The 18,402-nt window shown below is 51.2% G+C and overlaps 2 protein-coding genes across 6 annotated transcripts; both read left to right on the forward strand.

The window, feature by feature from the left end:
• Positions 1-6,947: 6,947 nt before the first annotated feature.
• On the forward strand, positions 6,948-14,917 carry LOC308607961 (tumor necrosis factor ligand superfamily member 12). 3 transcript variants are annotated; one of them, XM_081220450.1, is made up of 8 exons: positions 6,948-7,223; positions 7,381-7,431; positions 8,011-8,083; positions 8,755-8,808; positions 8,896-8,931; positions 13,859-13,983; positions 14,157-14,291; positions 14,733-14,917. In XM_081220450.1, the coding sequence occupies exons 1-8, from the start codon at positions 7,065-7,067 to the stop codon at positions 14,769-14,771; spliced, it is 672 nt and encodes a 223-aa protein (XP_081076576.1). In that variant the 5' UTR covers positions 6,948-7,064; the 3' UTR covers positions 14,772-14,917. The 3 variants fall into 3 exon arrangements, with proteins under 3 accessions (XP_081076576.1, XP_081076574.1, XP_081076575.1); XM_081220448.1 differs by having other exon boundaries at positions 14,157-14,917; XM_081220449.1 differs by having other exon boundaries at positions 6,949-7,223; positions 7,384-7,431; positions 14,157-14,917.
• Positions 14,672-18,194, forward strand: TNFSF13 (TNF superfamily member 13). 3 transcript variants are annotated; one of them, XM_081220447.1, is made up of 8 exons: positions 14,672-14,795; positions 15,619-16,357; positions 16,549-16,593; positions 16,699-16,777; positions 16,931-16,978; positions 17,122-17,240; positions 17,452-17,590; positions 17,850-18,194. In XM_081220447.1, exons 2-8 carry the CDS (start codon positions 16,100-16,102, stop codon positions 17,957-17,959), a joined length of 798 nt encoding a protein of 265 aa, XP_081076573.1. In that variant the 5' UTR covers positions 14,672-14,795; positions 15,619-16,099; the 3' UTR covers positions 17,960-18,194. The 3 variants fall into 3 exon arrangements, with proteins under 3 accessions (XP_081076573.1, XP_081076571.1, XP_081076572.1); XM_081220445.1 differs by lacking the exon at positions 16,549-16,593; XM_081220446.1 differs by lacking the exons at positions 14,672-14,795; positions 16,549-16,593 and having other exon boundaries at positions 16,128-16,357.
• The last annotated feature ends 208 nt before the right edge of the window (positions 18,195-18,402 follow it).

Below are 18,402 nucleotides of genomic sequence, written 5' to 3' on the forward strand. Positions count from 1 at the left end.
CCCCTTTTAATGGTTTCTGTTTTTATTTCTTTTGGAAGTTGTTTCCAAAAATCCTAGCTCAAATGCCAGTACTTTATTTCTTTATATATCAATTTTAGTGAATGTTGAGTTTCCAATATAAAACATGAGGCGTTTAACTCATTTACCCTCCCTCTCCCTCTCTTCTTCCCAATAATGACTATTTATATTATTTTTTTGGTTTTTATATTAATTATTTTGGTTCCATCTACTTTCCTCAGCGTCTCTAGCAAGAGATGCCAGCTTGTAACTCCTCTTTCTCTCCTCACTTCCACATGCAAACTTCTCTCAGTTTCACATTTATTGTACAAAGTCAAGATTTGGGGCATGTACAATTGTTCCTGCAGCCACAACAAGTCTTCTTGATTTTTCTATGTTGACTCCAAAGGTTAAGATCCAATGAACAGTATTGACATTATGAGGGCCTTGTGAATACTGGTCACACTCAAACAGTAGGCTGGAACCCCGTGCCCCCTGCAGTAGAAGCACGGGGTCTTAACCATTGGACCACCAGGGAAGTCCCAGGATTACACTTTCTATTCATTGCACTCAATCCCACAACCCAGGATAATGTTTCAAGCTTTAAGGTCATTGATTAATACTATGTCAATTAAATACCATCATGTCATATTATAACTTGCCTATCATTTAAACTATTATTTATTTTGGCTGTGCCGGGTCTTAGTTGCAGCACGCGGGATCTTCCTTGCGGCATGTGGATCTTTTATTTTACTTGTGCCATGCGGACTTCTCAGTTGGCCCACAGACTTCTTAGCTGGGGCATACGGACTCTTCGTTGCAGCATGCATGTGGGATCTAGTTCCCCAACCAGGGATCGAACCTGGGCCCCCTGCATTGGGAGTGTGAAGTCTTACCCACTGCACCACAAGGGAAGTCCCTTGCCTATTATTTAAATCAAGAATTTCTTCTTCAGTTTTGGAATTTTCCTAGAGATTCTGATGGCTTTTCTTTCTTCTTGTACTCCTTACCTATAGCATGTCTTTTTTTCCCCGAGTTATTGTTCATACCATTTATACAACTCAAGCCACATTTTTGCTTCCTCCTCCAGTTAGAACCCATTACTCCCTAAGTCATCATCCTTCATTCCCTGATCTTTGGGCTTAGATCCACTGTTTCCTGTATATTATTTTGTCTTCTTTCTGGTTTGCTACCACATTTTCTGGAATACATCCTCAATTTTCTACAAAAGTGTGTGTGGAAGCCAACTTTGTGTGTCAGAACAAGTCTTTATCTGTTTGACCAGATATAGAATTCTAGGTAGAAATTCTTTTCTCTCAAAATTGTGCAGGCATGTCTCCATTCAGTCTTCTAGGATTCAGTGGTATTGACGCAAAGTCTGTAGCCATTTTGATTCTTGTTCCTTTGGAGAGGAATAGTTTTTCTCTTTAGAAACTTTTAACATCTTCCCTTTATTCCTGACGTTCTGAAATTTCATGAGGAAGTATCTAGATATGGATAATTTTTCATTCGTCATCTTGAGCATACAATAAACCCTTTCAGAATGAAGACATGACTTTTTCTGGAAATTATCTCTTATTTTTTTCTAAGAGAGTTTCCTTCCCTCCAATTTATTCATTATTATTTTCTGGGGTTCCTAATAACTGTATGATCCTTCTGGATTGGTCCTCTGTGTTTGCTATCTTTTCTCCCTGATTCCATTTTTCCTCATTTTTAAAATAAATTTATTTATTTATATTTTTGGCTGCGTTGGGTCTTTGTTGCTATGTGCGGGCTTTCTCTAGTTGCGGCGAGCAGAGGCTACTCTTCATTGCGGTGCGTGGGCTTCTCATTGCAATGGCTTCTCTTAGTTGCAGAGCACGGGCTCTAGGTGCATGGGCTTCAGTAGTTGTGGCACACGGCATCAGTAGTTGTGGCTTACAGGCTCAGTAGTTGTGGTACACGGGCTTAGGTGCTCCAAGACACGCGGGATCTTCCCAGACCAGGGCTCAAACCCATGTCTCCTGCATTGGCAGGTGGATTCTCAACCACTGCGCCACCAGGGAAGTCCTCCATTTTTCCTCTTTTTATTCTATATTTTTAGAGATTTTTTTTCTTAACTCTATGTTGTAATCCTTCTATTCAACATTTATTTTTGCAACCACATTTTTAGTCTCTGCAAAATAATTTTTGTTCTCTGATTGTTCCTCTCTCACACAACATCCTGTTCTTGCTTTATGGATGTTTTGTCTTCTTGAATCTCCAAGTATATTAGATAGTTCTCTTTGTACTATGAATTATCTCTGTTTTCTCCAGTGTCAGTTTTTTTGTTTGTTTATTTTGGTCTTTCTTTGCATGCTACTGGTTCTCCCATATGCATGTAGATCCTTGGTAATATTTAATAAAGAACTACCTAGGTATCCTGGATTTCCTCTGCTGGTATATAAATTATACTCTTTCTCCTCTAGGTTTTTCCCTGGTGGAACTTTGGCCTAGAAATTCTTTGTGCATCAAGATAGGACATATCAACTGAAAGCCTTCAACTGGGGTAGGGAAGGTTGATGGTCAACTGTCAGGCAGTGGGCCACCCCAAATGCTAGAATGAGAAACACTTATTCTGAACCTCCAACATTCATACCAGAAGCATTAACTTCCCTCAGACAATTGATTTCATTTCTTTGGAGACAAGATGTCTGACATTTTGTCTGAGGGAAAATGCCTTCTGGTGAGGAAGGGAAGTAGAGTTATAACTGATGCTGGTGGCCTGTCTTCCAGGCCTTCAATCAATTCTGGGTTTTCAGTCCCCCTTCTCCCACTTTCCTTTGCCTGTTGGCCAAGAACGTGGCTTCTCCTTGGCAGCCTAAGCAGCCAGCCTTGGCTGGACACCCCCTCCATCTTGGCTCTCTTTCCTTTTGATAACTGTCTACTTTGATTTCAGTGGGATCTGAGGGGAGATTGGTGATGAGGAGTATGCCTGACCTGGGATCAGAAATCCTGTTTTATTTCCTAATTGTTCCACACGTCCAATACCCAGACTGACAGAGGCCCATGGTAATGGCTCACTCATCAAGCTCAGTGAAAATCAAAGAACTATTTAATGAATATCAGGGTCATCTCTAAACACAAGGCTCGCATGTTCATCTCAGGGCTCTGACCTCAGAGCTGAGGAGAGAGTGGGTAAACTGAGGAAGGAAACCGAATTACTTCAAGAAAACACAAGCATTGCCTTTATGTGGGTCAGGCTTTTCCAGCTGGAGGTCTCTCTGGTCACCTGAAGGAAGGGGGCTTGTGCAGGAACAGATCCCCGTGGCTGACAAAACCAAGACCTTCCTCAGCTCGAGGCCTGGTGGGAAGAGCCAGCCACCCTCAGGAGTGCACACAAATTCCTCAGATTTTCTTCAGTTCCTCACCTTGGCTCAGACAATGGTGTCTGGTACCAATTTGCATCTTGCTATTCTTTCCTTGACTTTTTCCAACTCTTGCCCAATAACCTCAGATAATCCCTTTTCACTCTGTCATCCCTTTCTTCATCTCATTTGTATGCACCCAGAAAACCCTAATCACACCTATTAAGCACAGAATAATGACAGAGAAAACCTTGCTTCAAGGGAAAAAGGAAAGTCACAAGTTTGAAGTAAAATTAAATTTAAATCAGTGTCATTAAGTGATATAAATCCTGAAAATGACCAGAATTCCTTCTGGGCTTTCCACCAAAGCCTCCTGGGCTTCTTCCTTCTCCCTGTATTAAATGTGAACCACTAGAATCCCCAATAAAGATCTGTCCATTCCTTCATTCATTAAATATTTATTGAGTGCTCCCTGTTTGCCTGATTCTTCGCTAGTCACCAAGTATAAACAGAGAAGAAGACATATGTCGTCCCTGTCCCCTTGGGGCTTTCAGTTCAATCAACCAACAAATGTTTATTAAGCATCTATTATGTAGGTTGAGAACTGAAACCAGGGATACTCATTCAGCTTAACATTGATTAAAAAAAATTTTTTTTTGTATTATTTATTTTTGGCTGCGTTGCGTCTTTGTTGCTGCACGCAGGCTTTCTCTAGTTGTGGCGAGCGGGCTTCTCATTGCGATGGCTTCTCTTTGTTGCAGAGCATGGGCTCCAGGCACACGGGCTTCAGTAGCTGTAGCACATGGGCTTAGTAGTTGTGTCTCGCGGGCTCTAGAGCGCAGGCTCAGTAGTTGTGGTGCACGGGCTTAGTTGCTCCGTGGCATGTGGGATCTTCCCAGACTAGGGCTCGAACCCGTGTCCCCTGCATTGTCAGGCAGATTCTTAACCACTGCGCCACCAGGAAAGTCCCAACACTGATTTTTTTTTTTTTTGGCTGCGTTGGGTCTTCGTTGCTGCGCATGGGCTTTCTCTAGTTGCAGCGAGCGGGGGCTATTCTTCGTTGTGGTGCTCGGGCTTCTCATTGAGATCACTTCTCTTGTTGCGGAGCACGGGTTCTAGGTGTGCAGGCTTCAGTAGTTGTGGCTCACGGGCTCTAGAGCACAGGCTTAGTAGTTGTGGTGCACGGGCTTAGTTGCTCCGTGGCATGTGGGATCTCCCTGGGCCAGGACTCGAACCCATGTCCCCTGCATTGGCAGGTGGATTCTTAACCAGTGCGCTACCAGGGAAGTCCCTTAACATTGATATTAACATGACTATTCCACTGCCTTCATTGGCATAACATTTTTCCAAGAGACTTGCCCGGAAAGATGAATGTTGCAAATTAACTTTATTGCTTATTTATTGCTGACAGTTTGCACCCTAAGACTGTTTGAACCCCTCACCTCAAAATCCTCATTATTCTGTGTTCATTCTAAACTATCACGCCATGACCCTTCCCCAACCCTAATCAACCCCCGCTCCTACCCCATCATGGAAAGACTCTCTCCCTTTAAATGAGATTTCAGAGTCTCAATAAATGTCATGGCCTTACTCATCTCCCTGTGAAGTGTTGTCAGACTGTCAAGGGGTAAGCAATAAACCTGGCTTTATCTTGTCAATAAAGAGATATCTTTATCTTGTCAAAAAGATATCATCAGGGCTTCCCTGGTGGTGCAGTGGTTGAGAGTCCTCCTGCCTATGCAGGGGACATGGGTTTGGGAAGATCCCACGTGCCGCGGAGCGGCTGGGCCCGTGAGCCATGGCTGCTGAGCCTGCACGTCCGGAGCCTGTGCTCTGCAATGGGAGAGGCCACAACAGTGAGAGGCCCGCGTACCACGCAAAAAAAAAATAGATATCACGAGGTTGCTCTCGTGATATCTGGGGAGCCAGCATTTGACAAGGTGCTGGGAGCACAGTAGTGACTGATGTCCTCATAGAGTTTACATTCTAGAGATAGACGATAAGCAGATAAACCAGGAAATATGTAATTTGTATTTTACAATGTAGTTGGAGAGATAAGTAGCCAAACAGATCATTACAAATTACAAACAGATCATTACAAAATAACTAAGAAGGAAATAAAGAATAGAGAACGGGGGAAGTTGGGAACCTAATTTTAAAAAATGATCTAGAAAACTCTCTTTGAAGTGACTTGAACCAGGGGTGAGGGTGGTCTGAGCGTTCCAAGTAAGGGGAATAACTGGTGTTGAGACCCTGAAGCAGGAAGGTGGTTCAGAAAGGTTCCATAACGGAAAAGAAACCAAGTCAGGAGGGCAGCGGGGGAGTGGGCAGGACTGGGCAGAGGGGGAAGGAAGAAGGGTCTCCACATCCTTACCTTGTTCAGAACCACTGCTTTACCTTGTTGTTTAACTATGACTTTTGCAACAGAATTTTTTTCTAATACAGTACTTTTCTTTGCAAATATGCAGAGGTGAACACTGCATAGTTTAAATGAACTTTGGAGGGTCTTACCGTTTACAAAAGTGTATTCATGACAAAAAGGGTCCAGCTTTTATGAAATTCAACTGAGTAAATTTGAAGGTCTAGTTGGCTTTATTCAACATTCACGAATCGGGCAGCATCTCATTTAACATGCAGAAAGGCCTCTGAGGAGTTGAACCAAATGGATCTTTTATAGGGACAAGGCATTTATTAGCAAAAGAAAAGAAAGGATTGTTTCAGGCAAGGTCCCCTTGCCTTTGGGGCCAGGAAGTCTTTTGGAGACTACCTCACTAGAGTGGATCAGGAAATTCCAGACTGATTGGTTGAAAACTCAACTCCTGGGAGAGGCTGTAACTGCAATTAGGTTAGGTATTACGTTTTGGTTTTGCAACGTGGCTTAGCGCCACGTTAAATTTAAAGAGTTCTTGTAGCTCCAGTTGAGCTCAGGTTAGCCCTATTATTTGTTTAAGTGGCTTCTGTGTTTCTAGAGAAGTGCATTTGGGGAACACACTTGGCGGGGTTGGGGGGGCGATGTTTCTGGCACACAGGTCTAGAAGCTTGCTCTCCCCAGCTGCTTGACCCCAGGCTTTAAATCAACTACCAATTGATTTGCTAAAAGAAGTGAAAACCCAACCCGCGCTAATGGATGCCCTCAGGCTCTTTCCGTCCCTTGCAGGAAAGAATTGTCTTTCGTGCCGCTGCTAAAATCCAAATGCGCCGTGGCCTCTGACCGTGTTGACTGAGGGATTGCCTAGTTACCTTGGTCTGGCGGCCTAAATTAGCAGTCTCGCTTGGGCAGGACTAGACCTGCAGGAGCTGCAGTGCTGTCGCCCTGGCCACCCGTACACAGCCCGAGTGGAGTTTCTGCTCCTTTCAGTCCTCGCTCCCTCTCTCCCGCCGGCTGGCCGCGTGGAGGGCGCTCAGCCGCACACCCCATCTCGCCCACTGCACACTCACACAAACACTGCCCCGCTTTTCCACGCCCGGGCGGTGCGTGCCCCCCGGCAGGGACTCGCTCTGTGGTCTGCACGCGGAGCGGCGCGCGCCCCGCTCCGTGCACTGCTCTCGGCCGGGCTCGGAGTTTAATCTCACACACACACAGTGTCCGGCTTCCTGTCCTCATCACCCCCCCCCCACCTCCCGCCCCGTTTCCCTGGCCCCTCCCTCTCTCCAGCCCGATCCGCCCGCCGGCTCCCCCTCCCCCGATCCCTCGGGTCCCGGGATGGGGGGGCGGTGAGGCAGGCACAGCCCCCCGCCCCCATGGCCGCCCGTCGGAGCCAGAGGCGGAGGGGGCGCCGGGGGGAGCCGGGCACCGCCCTGCTGGTCCCGCTCGTGCTGGGCCTGGGCCTGGCGCTGGCCTGCCTTGGCCTCCTGCTGGCCGTGGTCAGCCTGGGGAGCCGGGCATCGCTGTCTGCCCAGGTGAGGCCCGCCTGCACACCCCTCCCTGGGCAGATCAGGAGCGGACTCTGCTGAGCAGCTGATGGGGCCGGGTGGGCCGAGGGCAGGGGGCCAGGAAGATGGGTGGAGGGTGAGATGTCAGGTGGAGAAGGACAGGGTGACGCTGCCTCCTTCCCAGCAGGAGCCTTCCCAGGGGGAGCTGGTGGCAGAGGAGGACCCCGACCCGCTGGTGAGTGGGGGTGGGTGCTGGCCTCGGGCTGCTGGGCATGGGAAGTGTGTGCCGGGTGAGGATGCAGGATGTGCCCTGGTTGTGCCAGCCGTGTGCGGGGGGGTGTGCACCAGCCGCGCCGTGGGGCATGGGTACGTGAGAGAGAGGGTGACAACTGTGTGTGAGAGGTTTGTGCTGCGCTTGTGTCAGCCGAGTATGAAGTGTTTAGTGGCCGTGGTGGAAGTGGGAGCGTGTGGGAGTCTGCGTGGGAGAGGGATGCTGGCTGTGTGTGTGGTGCGTGTACCCACTGTGCATGCTGACTGGGTGTGGGCGTGTGTGCAATGTACCAATGGCTGGTTGGGCGGAGCAGAATAGGGGGATGTGGCTGGTTGTGGGAAGAGGGGCGAGGGCTGCGGCCTGACCCTGGAACTTGCCTCCTCATGGCCCTGGCCACTCTTGGCTGAGAGGCTTGATCCCTCCCTAAGACTTCTGTGCCTCTTGCTGGCTGGGGCCTCTCGTGACGGCCCCCGTCGGTCTCAGTTTATGTCTCTGGGAGTCCCTGGCAAGATCCTGGTTTAGCCCTGCCCTTAATGTCCCTAGGACCTGAATCCCCAGACAGAGGAGCGCCAGGATACCCTGCCTTTCCTGAAACTGGTTCGGCCTCGCAGGAGTGGTGAGCAGCCCTTTATCCCAACCTCAGGAATAATAATAGCGGCTGGTCTGTGGTGGCTTCTGGACTCGTTATTGCTTTTGTTCATCATAACAGCCCCGTGAAGCAGGCAGAGCAAAACCCATTATCCTCATTTACGGATAGAGAAACTGAGGCCCTGCGAGTAGAGGGAGGGGGTTCAGAGTCATGGAAACTCGAACCTAGAATTCTGACACTCCCTCTGAAGCTCCTTCCATGGCATAGACCTGCTTCTCACTTCAGACCCTACCCCAGACGTGAAAGCGGGATGGCCAGGAATTAGGAGAACCCCTGGGGTCCTGCTGAAGATGAGGTGGGGGAGTCAGAGGCCTGAACCCCAAGAAGCAAAGAGACTGATGACTGGGGTGACCGTGCGACCACGTATCCAGGTTTGCGGGGCGCTGTCCTGGCTTACACCTGTTGGCTCAGAGCGATGATTAATTACACCCCTATTGCTCTCAGAAGCATCCCAGTTTGGATGATAAATTAGCAGCGGCTCTACCTATGGAGGAAGATAAGGCCTGAGGTTCTGAGGCCAGGAGTCTAGACGAGAATAAGGATGCCAGAGTTTTGAGGGGGATGGGGCTGAGAGAGCAGCTCCTGGCCCCTCTAGACGAGGGGACTGCTTTGCCCATCTGTCTTTCTTTGATTCTCAGCACCTAAAGGCCGGAAACCACGGGCGCGCAGAGCGATTGCAGCCCACTATGAAGGTGGGTGACCTTGAGCCACCATGCCCAGGGAGAAGGGGTGGCAGAGGGGCAGGGCAGGGCTCACCAACCCTTTCCTGTGTCTTACAGTTCACCCACAACCGGGACAGGACGGAGCGCAGGCGGGTGAGACCCCATCCCCACCTCTGAGCTCTTCCCTGACCTCCATAGCACTGACCTTCTAGACAAGGGCCCCCCCAAAACCTTGACTTCCCACCCTCATCCCCGCCTTCAGCCTCAGAACCCCAGAAGCCAGTTCAGGAAAGTGCTTAGGGCTCGCTTCTCTAGGCTCCCGAACCTGAACTTTCTCCGTGACTCAGACATAGGACCCTGGGGGAGGCCCCTTCCCCTCCCAGAGCACAGGCAGATTCCCCCGACCAAACCACCAGCCCAGCTTCTCCTTTAGCCCTCGCTTGTCTCCAAGAAACATCTTTGATTTTTTTTTTCCTCTTCTTTGCCCTCCATATTCCAAGAGTCTTCTTGCTCTGATCAGTTTTCTCCAAATGTTTCCAGTCTCTGCTCTTCTTTTCCATCCCTACCCCACTCCCCACCTCAGCGCCATGACCTCGGAACCTCAAACTCATTCTCCAGTCCCTTCCCTATTCTAGACTTTCCCCGCGCCTACTCTGTCCCACCTGTGTTGCTAAGCTAAGCCCCCCCTGAAGCCCGCCTTCCATTATCCTGTTGCTTTTCTGCTTGGATTGCAGCCTCTCCCTGGTCTGCTCTCAACCTCTTTTCCTGGCACACCTTTATGCCTTCTCCACACTTGCTGGGCTGACACCCCCTCCCCATCAGCGTGCCTCGTCTGGACTTTGCACATCCTGTTCTCTCACCTGGAATGCTCTTCCATGTGAGAGGTCAGGAGGCAAGACATGAGAGTGGCTTAGTCTAGGTGTCTGGCAGCAGAGATGGAGAGACGTAGATGGATTCAGTGTGTGGCTTGAAGATAGGGTTTGCTGTGGGGATGAGAAGGATAAGGGAGAGGGGGGAATCAGAAATGACTTCTAGATTTTTAACTTGGGCATCTTTGAGAATAATGGTGCCATTTATTAAAATGGGGGTTAACCAGGGAGGAAATAGGTTGCGAGGTGTGTAAATTAATAATCGAATTTGAGATCTAATAATAACTAAGTGGCTACATAATAATAAACAAGTGAGTTTCACAAATAGATGGCTGCACACGGTAGAGTACACATCCTGGGCAGGATGTGTAGGGTCAGGAGTCATCACCAGATGGGGGTATTTAAAGCTATAGGTCTGGATGAGATACCCAGGGGAAAGACGGGCTCCATAAGCGAAGCCCTGAGGTTCTTGGACCTTTACAAGTGAAGCAGAGGAGGAGAACCCAGCAGAGACTGAGAAGCAGCCAGAGGGAGGGGAAGAAACCCAGGGAGGGTGGTGTCCTGGAGTCTCGGAGGGGACACAGTTTTAAGAAGGAGGATGTGGCTGTGTTGAATGCAGATGACCAGTCACATGAGATGAGAACAGACAAATGACCGCTGGGTTTGGTAACATTAAAAGTCAACTGGTGACCTTGACAAGGGCGGTGTCAGTGGTGTGGTTAGGATGGAAGCCAGCACGGATTAGGTTAAGAGAAAATGGGAACTAGGAATCGGAGACAGTGACAACCCTTTCCAGAAGTTTCTCTGTGACAGGAGCAGAGAAATGGGCCAGGAGGTAGAGGAGGATGTGAATCAAGGAAAAGTTTGGTCCTTTTAGTGATAAACAATACTGCATGAGTCTTAGCTAATACTTATTCAGTGTTTAATCTCATCTAATCCTCCAAACAGTCCTGAAAGGAAGATAATCCAATCATCTCCATTTTACAGATAGAGGTGATGTAACTTGTCCGGGTCATGATGATTCTAAGAGGTGGAGCCAGGATTTGAACCCAGCTAGTGTGTGCTTGTGTTCCAGACATTGTATGAAAGGCAACTGCTGGTGCGTGGGTGGGGGAACCTGCAGGGCAACATCAAGAAGGTGGGAGGGGGTGGGTTCCAGAAGGAAGAGAGGGACACATCATGCCATCACCATAAGAGGCTCAATGGCAACCATTAGAACAGGTTGGTTTGTGGTTTCGGTGGCAGGACGTGGGGGAGCCCTTACCTGATGACTTCTAGGTCCTCTGGAGAACGAGGGAGACAGGGGCAGGAGAGATGGTGCTAAAGCAAGTGTAGTGGGGGAAAGAAAGACGACTGCCATGCAGTAAGGAATGAGTTGTGACTGTGAAACTGAGTGACACCACGGTCCCAGACACACCATGCCCTTAGCCACAACCAGCTCAAACTGGTTCCCTAGCCAGGAATGCCCTCTCTCCTTCTCTCCCCCTACTCTTCCTGCCCCAGGCCGACGACCTTCCTCCCTTCTATGGACCATTTATTTCAGCGGTTACCCAGACATTCATTCATTCGTTGACTCAACACACACGCCCTGAGATCCCACTGTTTGTAAGGACCCGGCTAGGTGCCCACAGTGAATAATACCCAGACCTATTTACAAGGAATTGCTGTCCAGGAGAAGAGACAAGCATATAAATTTGTAAATTACAATGTGATACGACAAGAACAGTAAAGAAAGTAGCCAGAGGCTCATGGTGGCACAGAGGAAGACCACTTTACAATGGAGTACGGGACTCCTTCCCCAGGAAGGTGTGGGCCTTGAAGTGTGAGTGTGAGATGCACAGGGGGCAGGGGCCACTTGTGCAAAAGCCCCAAGTCTGCCAAGAGTATGATGAGCCTGGGGGACCGGAGCAGCTCGATGTGGCTGAGGAGACAGAACTAGAAGAGCAACATGGGGTGAGGCCAGAGAAGAATATGGAGCCAGGTCACAAATGGAATCTGGAAGTTATCCTGAGGTCAAAACAAGAGAGACAGGCTCGCATCTGCATTTTAGAAACGTCACTCTGTGGCTCTGTGTCGCGTAGCGAGTAAACTGGACCAGGCAAGACTGGAAACAGGGAGTCCAAAGAGGAAGCAGGCTGGGAAGAGTCCCAGTGAGAAGTGGCAGGGGCCAGACCAGGGAGGGAGACAGCGCTATTTAGGTGCAGAATTGCTGGAAACTGGTGATCAGTGAATGAAACTGGTAAAGGAAAGAGTGGCTTGGGTGCCTGGTTAAGAGGTAGAACCAGGAACCCAGTGTGGAATGCAGACAGTCAAGCAAGTTTGGGATGGGGGAGGACCAGGCTCAGTTTTCATCTAGGTGAGTTTGAGGTGCCAGGGGCTATTCTGATGGCAGGCAGGTAGCAGTGTCAGGAGGGGCAGGAAAGGGCAGGGCTGGAGACTCAGGTTGGAGTCTGCAAAATAAAGGCCAAGGGAACCCCTAGGTGGGGATGAAAATGCCCTGCGAGCATTATGTTCTCCTTGAGAAAGCAACAAGGACAGCGCTCTGGGGCAGGCAGAGGGTGGGGCTGCTGGGGAAGGAAGCTGGCCAGGCTACTGAGATGAAGCCAGTGAAGCCCTGGAGAGTGGCCCATGGACCCAAATGAGAGAGCTGTTGCCATGGCCGCCTCCTTCCCTCTATCTTCCCATCAGCGTGTGCTTGGTGCCCACTCAGGGCAGGCCCAGCTCCAGGGTCTGGGGTGCAGTAACAAGACCAATACCTCTGCCCCCTGGGGGAGTCAGACCCCAAACTATCACAGAAGGAAATAAAATGATTTCCCTCCTTGGTGACTGCTGTGAGAGAAACGGGGTGGGTGGAGGAGAGATTATCGGAGACGAGCAATTTCAGGCTGGGAGGACTGGGGAGGTCTCTCAGAGAGACCAGTCTGACAGAAGGGGCCAGGCAGGGGAGGAATCCTGTGGGGAGGGAAGAGCAGTAAAAGCCCTGTGGAAACAATGAGCTTGGTGCGCAGCAGGAACAGAAAGTGGGCTGGAGTGGCTAGAGTCTTGTGACTTGGAGGAATGTGTGAGATTAGATGCGAGAGGTAAACAGGGGCAGCCCATAGAGGACCTGGGAAGCCACTTGAGACGCTGCTCTGTCATTTGATTATTTATCTTCTTTACAATTTGCAATTACCCTCACTCTAGACTTTTTTTTGTTTTTGGTAACAGCTTTATTGAGATATAATTCACATTCTATATAATTCGTCTGTTTAAAGTGTACAATTAAGTTTTTAGTATATTCACAGAGTTGTGAGATCATCACTACGGTAATTTTAGAGAGTTTTCATTACCTCGAAAAGAAACCCTATACCCTTTACCCACCACCCTATTTTCGTGATCCCCCCAGCTCTAAGCAACCACGAATCTACTTTCTATCTCTATATATTTGCTTACTTGGACATTTCATAGAAATCATATAATACGTGATCCTTTCTGACTGGCTTCTTTCACTTAGCAGAATGTTTTCAAGGTTCCTTCATATTGTAGTGTGTATTAGTATTCCATTTCTTTTTTCCGCCCCCCCCCCTTGGCCCCAGCACGTGGCTTGTGGGATCTTAGTTCCCCAGCCAAGGATCGAACCCACAACCCCTGAAGTGGAAGTGCAGAGTCTTAACCACTGGACTGCCAGGGAAGTCCCATTACTGCATTTCTTTTTATGGCTGAATCATATCTCACCGTATGGACTTAACACAATTTTCCTTATCCATTCGTCAATGGATGGACATTTGGGTACCATTTTATTATTTTTAATTTTTTTTTCTTTTTTCCCCTCTTTTTAGCTTTTTTTTTCATATTTTCCTTTTCTCTTATTTTTAATTTTAATAATCCAAGTAACGTATGATTCAAGTAATGCATCGATACATTCTCCAACTAGAAGAGCAAACAATACAGACACAAACTATAAAAGCCCCCACGCTTCTTCAATCCTCCTCTTCTCCCCAGAAGTGGCTGGTGACAACTTGCCCTGTTTGCTTCTGGTCATATATGTTGGGTTTCTTCACCGAACTTCCTATTACACTCCCAGCTCCCTAGGCCCTGGAGCCTCCCTTGCCCTGGGCCCTCTAGATATCTTCTGGGTAAGGTAGGCCCAAAGGTTTATAAACTCAGTGGCTGGGGAGTGTGAGAAAGTTCTATAAAGGGATTTCCCCCTGTCTCTGAACATCCACATTCAGGTGTGGACGGGACGGTGAGTGGCTGGGAAGAGGCCAAAATCAACAGCTCCAACCCACTGCGCTATGACCGCCAGAGCGGGCAATTTATGGTCACCCGGGCTGGGCTGTACTACCTGTACTGTCAGGTAAGCCCCACCTGGCTCCACGGGTAGAGCAGGAACTGAGGGAGAAGGACTGGGCTTAAGGGGCGGGGGCAAGTTAAAGGTGGGGAGGAGGAGCTTGGGGTCTGGGCTGGACAGGAGCCCAGGGCAAGCAGAGGCCTGGACTCCGCCCCCCGCCCCCCTCCCCCACCCCCCAGGTGCACTTTGATGAGGGGAAGGCTGTCTACCTGAAGCTGGACCTGCTGGTGGATGACACGCTGGCCCTGCGCTGCCTGGAGGAGTTCTCGGCCACAGCGGCCAGTTCCCTCGGGCCCCAGCTCCGTCTCTGCCAGGTGTCCGGGCTGTTGCCCCTGCGGCCAGGGTCCTCCCTGCGGATCCGCACCCTCCCCTGGGCCCATCTCAAGGCTGCCCCCTTCCTCACCTACTTTGGACTCTTCCAAGTTCACTGAGGGGGCCCTGGTCTCCCGATGGTTTGCCAAGGCCGCTGGCTCCCCACGGCAGCTCTCTGAGCACCCCAGTCCCCTCTGCCCACCCTGAGCGGCCCCTCCCCCAGATCTGCCTCTCCCTCTGTAGGCTGCCAGGGCACGCTCAAGAGATGTCCATGCCACAGAAATAGTCCCCTCATCTCTGACAGCTCCCCCGCACCTCCAGCTCCACCTCACGAGCTCCCAAACCCCCATTTATCTCCTGACTCCCTACCCTGGCCGCAGCCCCCCAGGACACAGTGTTTACTGTACTCTGGGTGACGATGGGTCCTGAATACCCCTCCTCAGGCACTGAGAGGGGCTGGATGCCAGAGAGACTGGGACTAGGCCAGGAGTTCCCGAATGTGAGGGGTAAGAGACCAAGACATGATAATTCCTCCCCTGATAATTCCCTGTGGATTTTTAAAACAGATATTATTTTTATTATTATTGTGACAAAATGTTGATAAGTGGATATTAAAGAGAATAAGTCATGGTCGCTCTCTTTATTGGGCCTTAGGGGACATCCTCGGGGTAGCTGAGGGCCATGCGAAGGGGGTCTGGGAATTGGGGGGTGGGGGGCAGGACGCCCGGGATTCCAGGGCGATGTCCAGGCTTGGGAGTGGGGACCTACATGCCTCTAACCCCCAAGCATGAGCAGAGAGTCGAAAGGCAAACTGCCAGGAAAAAAAATCAATCCTCTGCCCAAGGTCCAGCAGAAGCAGCCTCATTTACCTATAGGAGGCGGGCTTCCTCCTGCGGGGAATCCCTGGGCTGGGAGGAACAGCAGCCCTTCCTCCTGGCAGCCTCGGAGACTTCAGCAGGTGCTGGCACAAGCCCTGGCTGGGACGCGGGGTGGGAGCAGGCCCAGCATGGGGGCTCAGGGGCAGGAAGCGGGACGCCAGGGCCCGGGAACACGGTCACCTGCGTCCTTGGGGCCAGGGAGGAATCCTACAGTGGCAGGGTGCATGGGCTGTCTCTTTCTCTCTTTGTCCAGAGCCTTATGTAAGAGCTTTTCTTGGGAAACAGGAAGTCCTGCCTGCCAAGTTCAGCACACAGGGAGTAGTGCAGGCCTTATTCCAACACACCCGGCCTGGCCTTAACCCCAGAACTCAGCCAGTTTCTTGCTTCCGCGACCCTGGTTCTCCTCCCTGCTGACGCCCTCCCCTTCTTTCCCACCTTTGGTCTCTCTCAGCAAACTGCCCCAGAGATCTCGCCTGTGCCCGGGCCAGAGGGTCTTCCACTCTCACCCCTTGACCCTCAATGCTGCCCAGCTCGTCCCTCCATCCCAGCTCCTGGCACCATGCCCCATAGCCAGCCAACCTTCCCTCCCCCACTTCTGGGGCCGCCCTGGGGTTCCTGCGCTCTGGCCGCTCCTCCTGGGTGTCACTGGCAGCCCTGTCCTTCTTAGAGAGACTGACACCAAATTCTCCTGAGGCTGGAGGAGGGTGAGGGGTCTCAGGACAACACTGGCCCCGCAGCGGGGTGCCAGGAGCACCAACAGTGCCCCGAGCTTGCTTTCTGCCTCCCTCCTTTTTATTCTCAAGTTCCTTTTTATTTCTCCCTTGCGTAACGCCCTTCTTCCCTTCTGCACCACTGCCTGCACCCCGACCCTCCCCGTCACCTCCTTGCTACCCCACTCCTGAGGCTACAGCTGTTGGCAGGGTCCCCAGCTCATGCCGACCTCATCTCCTTCTTTACTAGCCCCCAAAGGGCCCCCGGGAGACATGGGGGGCCCAGTCCGAGAGCCGGCACTCTCAGTTGCCCTCTGGTTGAGTTGGGGGGCGGCTCTGGGGGCTGTGGCTTGTGCCATGGTTCTGCTGACCCAACAAACAGAGCTGCAGACCTTAAGGAGAGAGGTGAGCCGGCTGCAGAGGACCGGAGGGCCCTCCGAGAAGGGGGAAGGGTATCTGTGGCTGAGCCCCCGGGAGCAGGTGAGTGAGGGGAGAAGGGTGTCTGGGAGAGAAGGATGGGTGGCAGGGTGGTCTCCAGGCCTCTTGGTTCCAGCCGCCTGGTCTGCAAAGTTTTCAGTGGGTGCAAGAGAGGGTCCCAGGTTTGGAGGTCAAGGGAGCAACCATTCCAGGAAAGGAAATTGTTAAAGATTAATGCTTCTCGTACCTAACAGATCCTGGAGGACAGCCAGCACCAAGACTCAGGTTGCTGGGGAAAGGTGCAGGAGAGATGTGAGGCATTCGCGGGGCGGGGGAGGCCTGGGGGAAAGGCTTCCTGGGACCCTTGCATCTTAGCCTAACCCTGACCCTCTTTCCATGGGCAGAGCTCTGATGGCGTGGAAGCCGGGGAGAATGGGGAGAGATCCCGGAGGAGGAGAGCAGTGCTCACCAAAAAACAGAAGAGTGAGGCCCCCGGGGTGCAGCAGGGGTGGGAGGTGATCAAGCAGCACGGGGATTTGGAGACTGAGACCCTGAGCCAGGGGTGAGGGTGGAGGGCTGACAACAGGGCAACGGGGGCAGGTGGGCGCCGCTGAGATTTCCTCCTTCTCTCCCCAGAGAAGCGCTCAGTCCTTCATCTTGTTCCCGTTAACATCACCTCCAAGGGTGAGCACTATTTTCAATAATGGCTTTTGAGGAGAGGCAGAGTCTAGGCACTGTGGGGCTGGCACGTGGGCCCAAGAGAACGTTAGAGGACGAAGTGTCTGAGTGTGCACAGACATCCTGACTGCCACACTCCTGGCCTCCAGAGGACTCTGATGTGACAGAGGTGATGTGGCAGCCAGCTCTCTGGCGTGGGAGAGGCCTGGAGGCCCAAGGATACGCCATTCGAGTCTGGGATGCGGGAATTTATCTGCTGTACAGCCAGGTAACCCCAAACACCCCCTGAGCCTCACCGGAGGGCCTGGAGGCCTGTTCTCCCAAAGCCTTATGCCCCAGCACTGAGGGTTCCCAACTCCGATGCATACCCAACTTAGAGGGCCCTTCTTCATTCCTCGGCTCCCTTGTCAGGGCTCCTGAGGCCGCCCAGACCTGAGCCACACTATCCCGTTTTCTTCATCTCCTCCCTTCCCTGCCAGGTCTTGTTTCATGATGTGACTTTCACCATGGGTCAGGTGGTATCCCGCGAGGGCCAGGGAAGGCAGGAGACTCTATTCCGATGTATACGAAGCATGCCCTCCAACCCCGACTGGGCCTACAATAGCTGTTACAGCGCAGGTGAGAGCCTGAGAGGTGGCTGAGCAGTGGAGGGTGGATGCGAGGAGAGCAGGGGATCTCTGACCTGGGGCACTGGTGGTGGGGGGCTACAGCAGGGGGTTGGAAGAAGCGTGGGTGTAGAGGCAGAGCTGAGGAGTGAAGGACAGAATACCTTGGTCCTTACAGGAGGCAGAAACAAGGTTGAGCTGGAGGAGGGTGAAACGTCAGAGTATCTTTATGGCCGTGCTTCACTGAGCATCTCTTTTCTCCTTTTTCTCAGGTGTCTTCCATTTACACCAGGGGGATACCCTGAGTGTCATAATCCCCCGGGCAAGGGCGAAACTTAGCCTCTCTCCACATGGAACCTTCCTGGGGCTTGTGAAACTGTGATTGTGTTGTAAAAGGTGGTTCTGAGCTTGGAAGACCAGGGTGGGTTCATTTTGGAGACAGCCAAGAGCTGACTAGACAAAGGACAGGGAACAGTCAGGAACAGAGGCCTCTTCTGGGTTTGACTGGAATCCCAGGTTTGACAGCTCATGACTCTCCCTTCCTCCCTTCTCTCCCCACCCCCACCCCCACCCCCAGGACTTTGAATTCATGGATATTAAAGAGGTAGTAGAATATCTTGCTCTTAGTCTCCATCCAGCCCCAAATTCTTGAGGGAGTTGGGTGGGGGTGGGAAATGCCCGGCATTGTCTAGACTTGTTCTGGGTCCCACTGGAATGCTTCCAGAACAGCACCACCATCTAGCGGCAATCTGAGACAATGATCCTGCCTATTGGCAGATGGCCCTGAATCCTTCTGCCACTCAGGAAAACTCCTGGTTCTTTACA

This window comes from Mesoplodon bidens (assembly GCF_964165515.1).
Source record: "Mesoplodon bidens genome assembly, chromosome: 19".
Lineage (NCBI taxonomy): Eukaryota > Metazoa > Chordata > Mammalia > Artiodactyla > Ziphiidae > Mesoplodon > Mesoplodon bidens.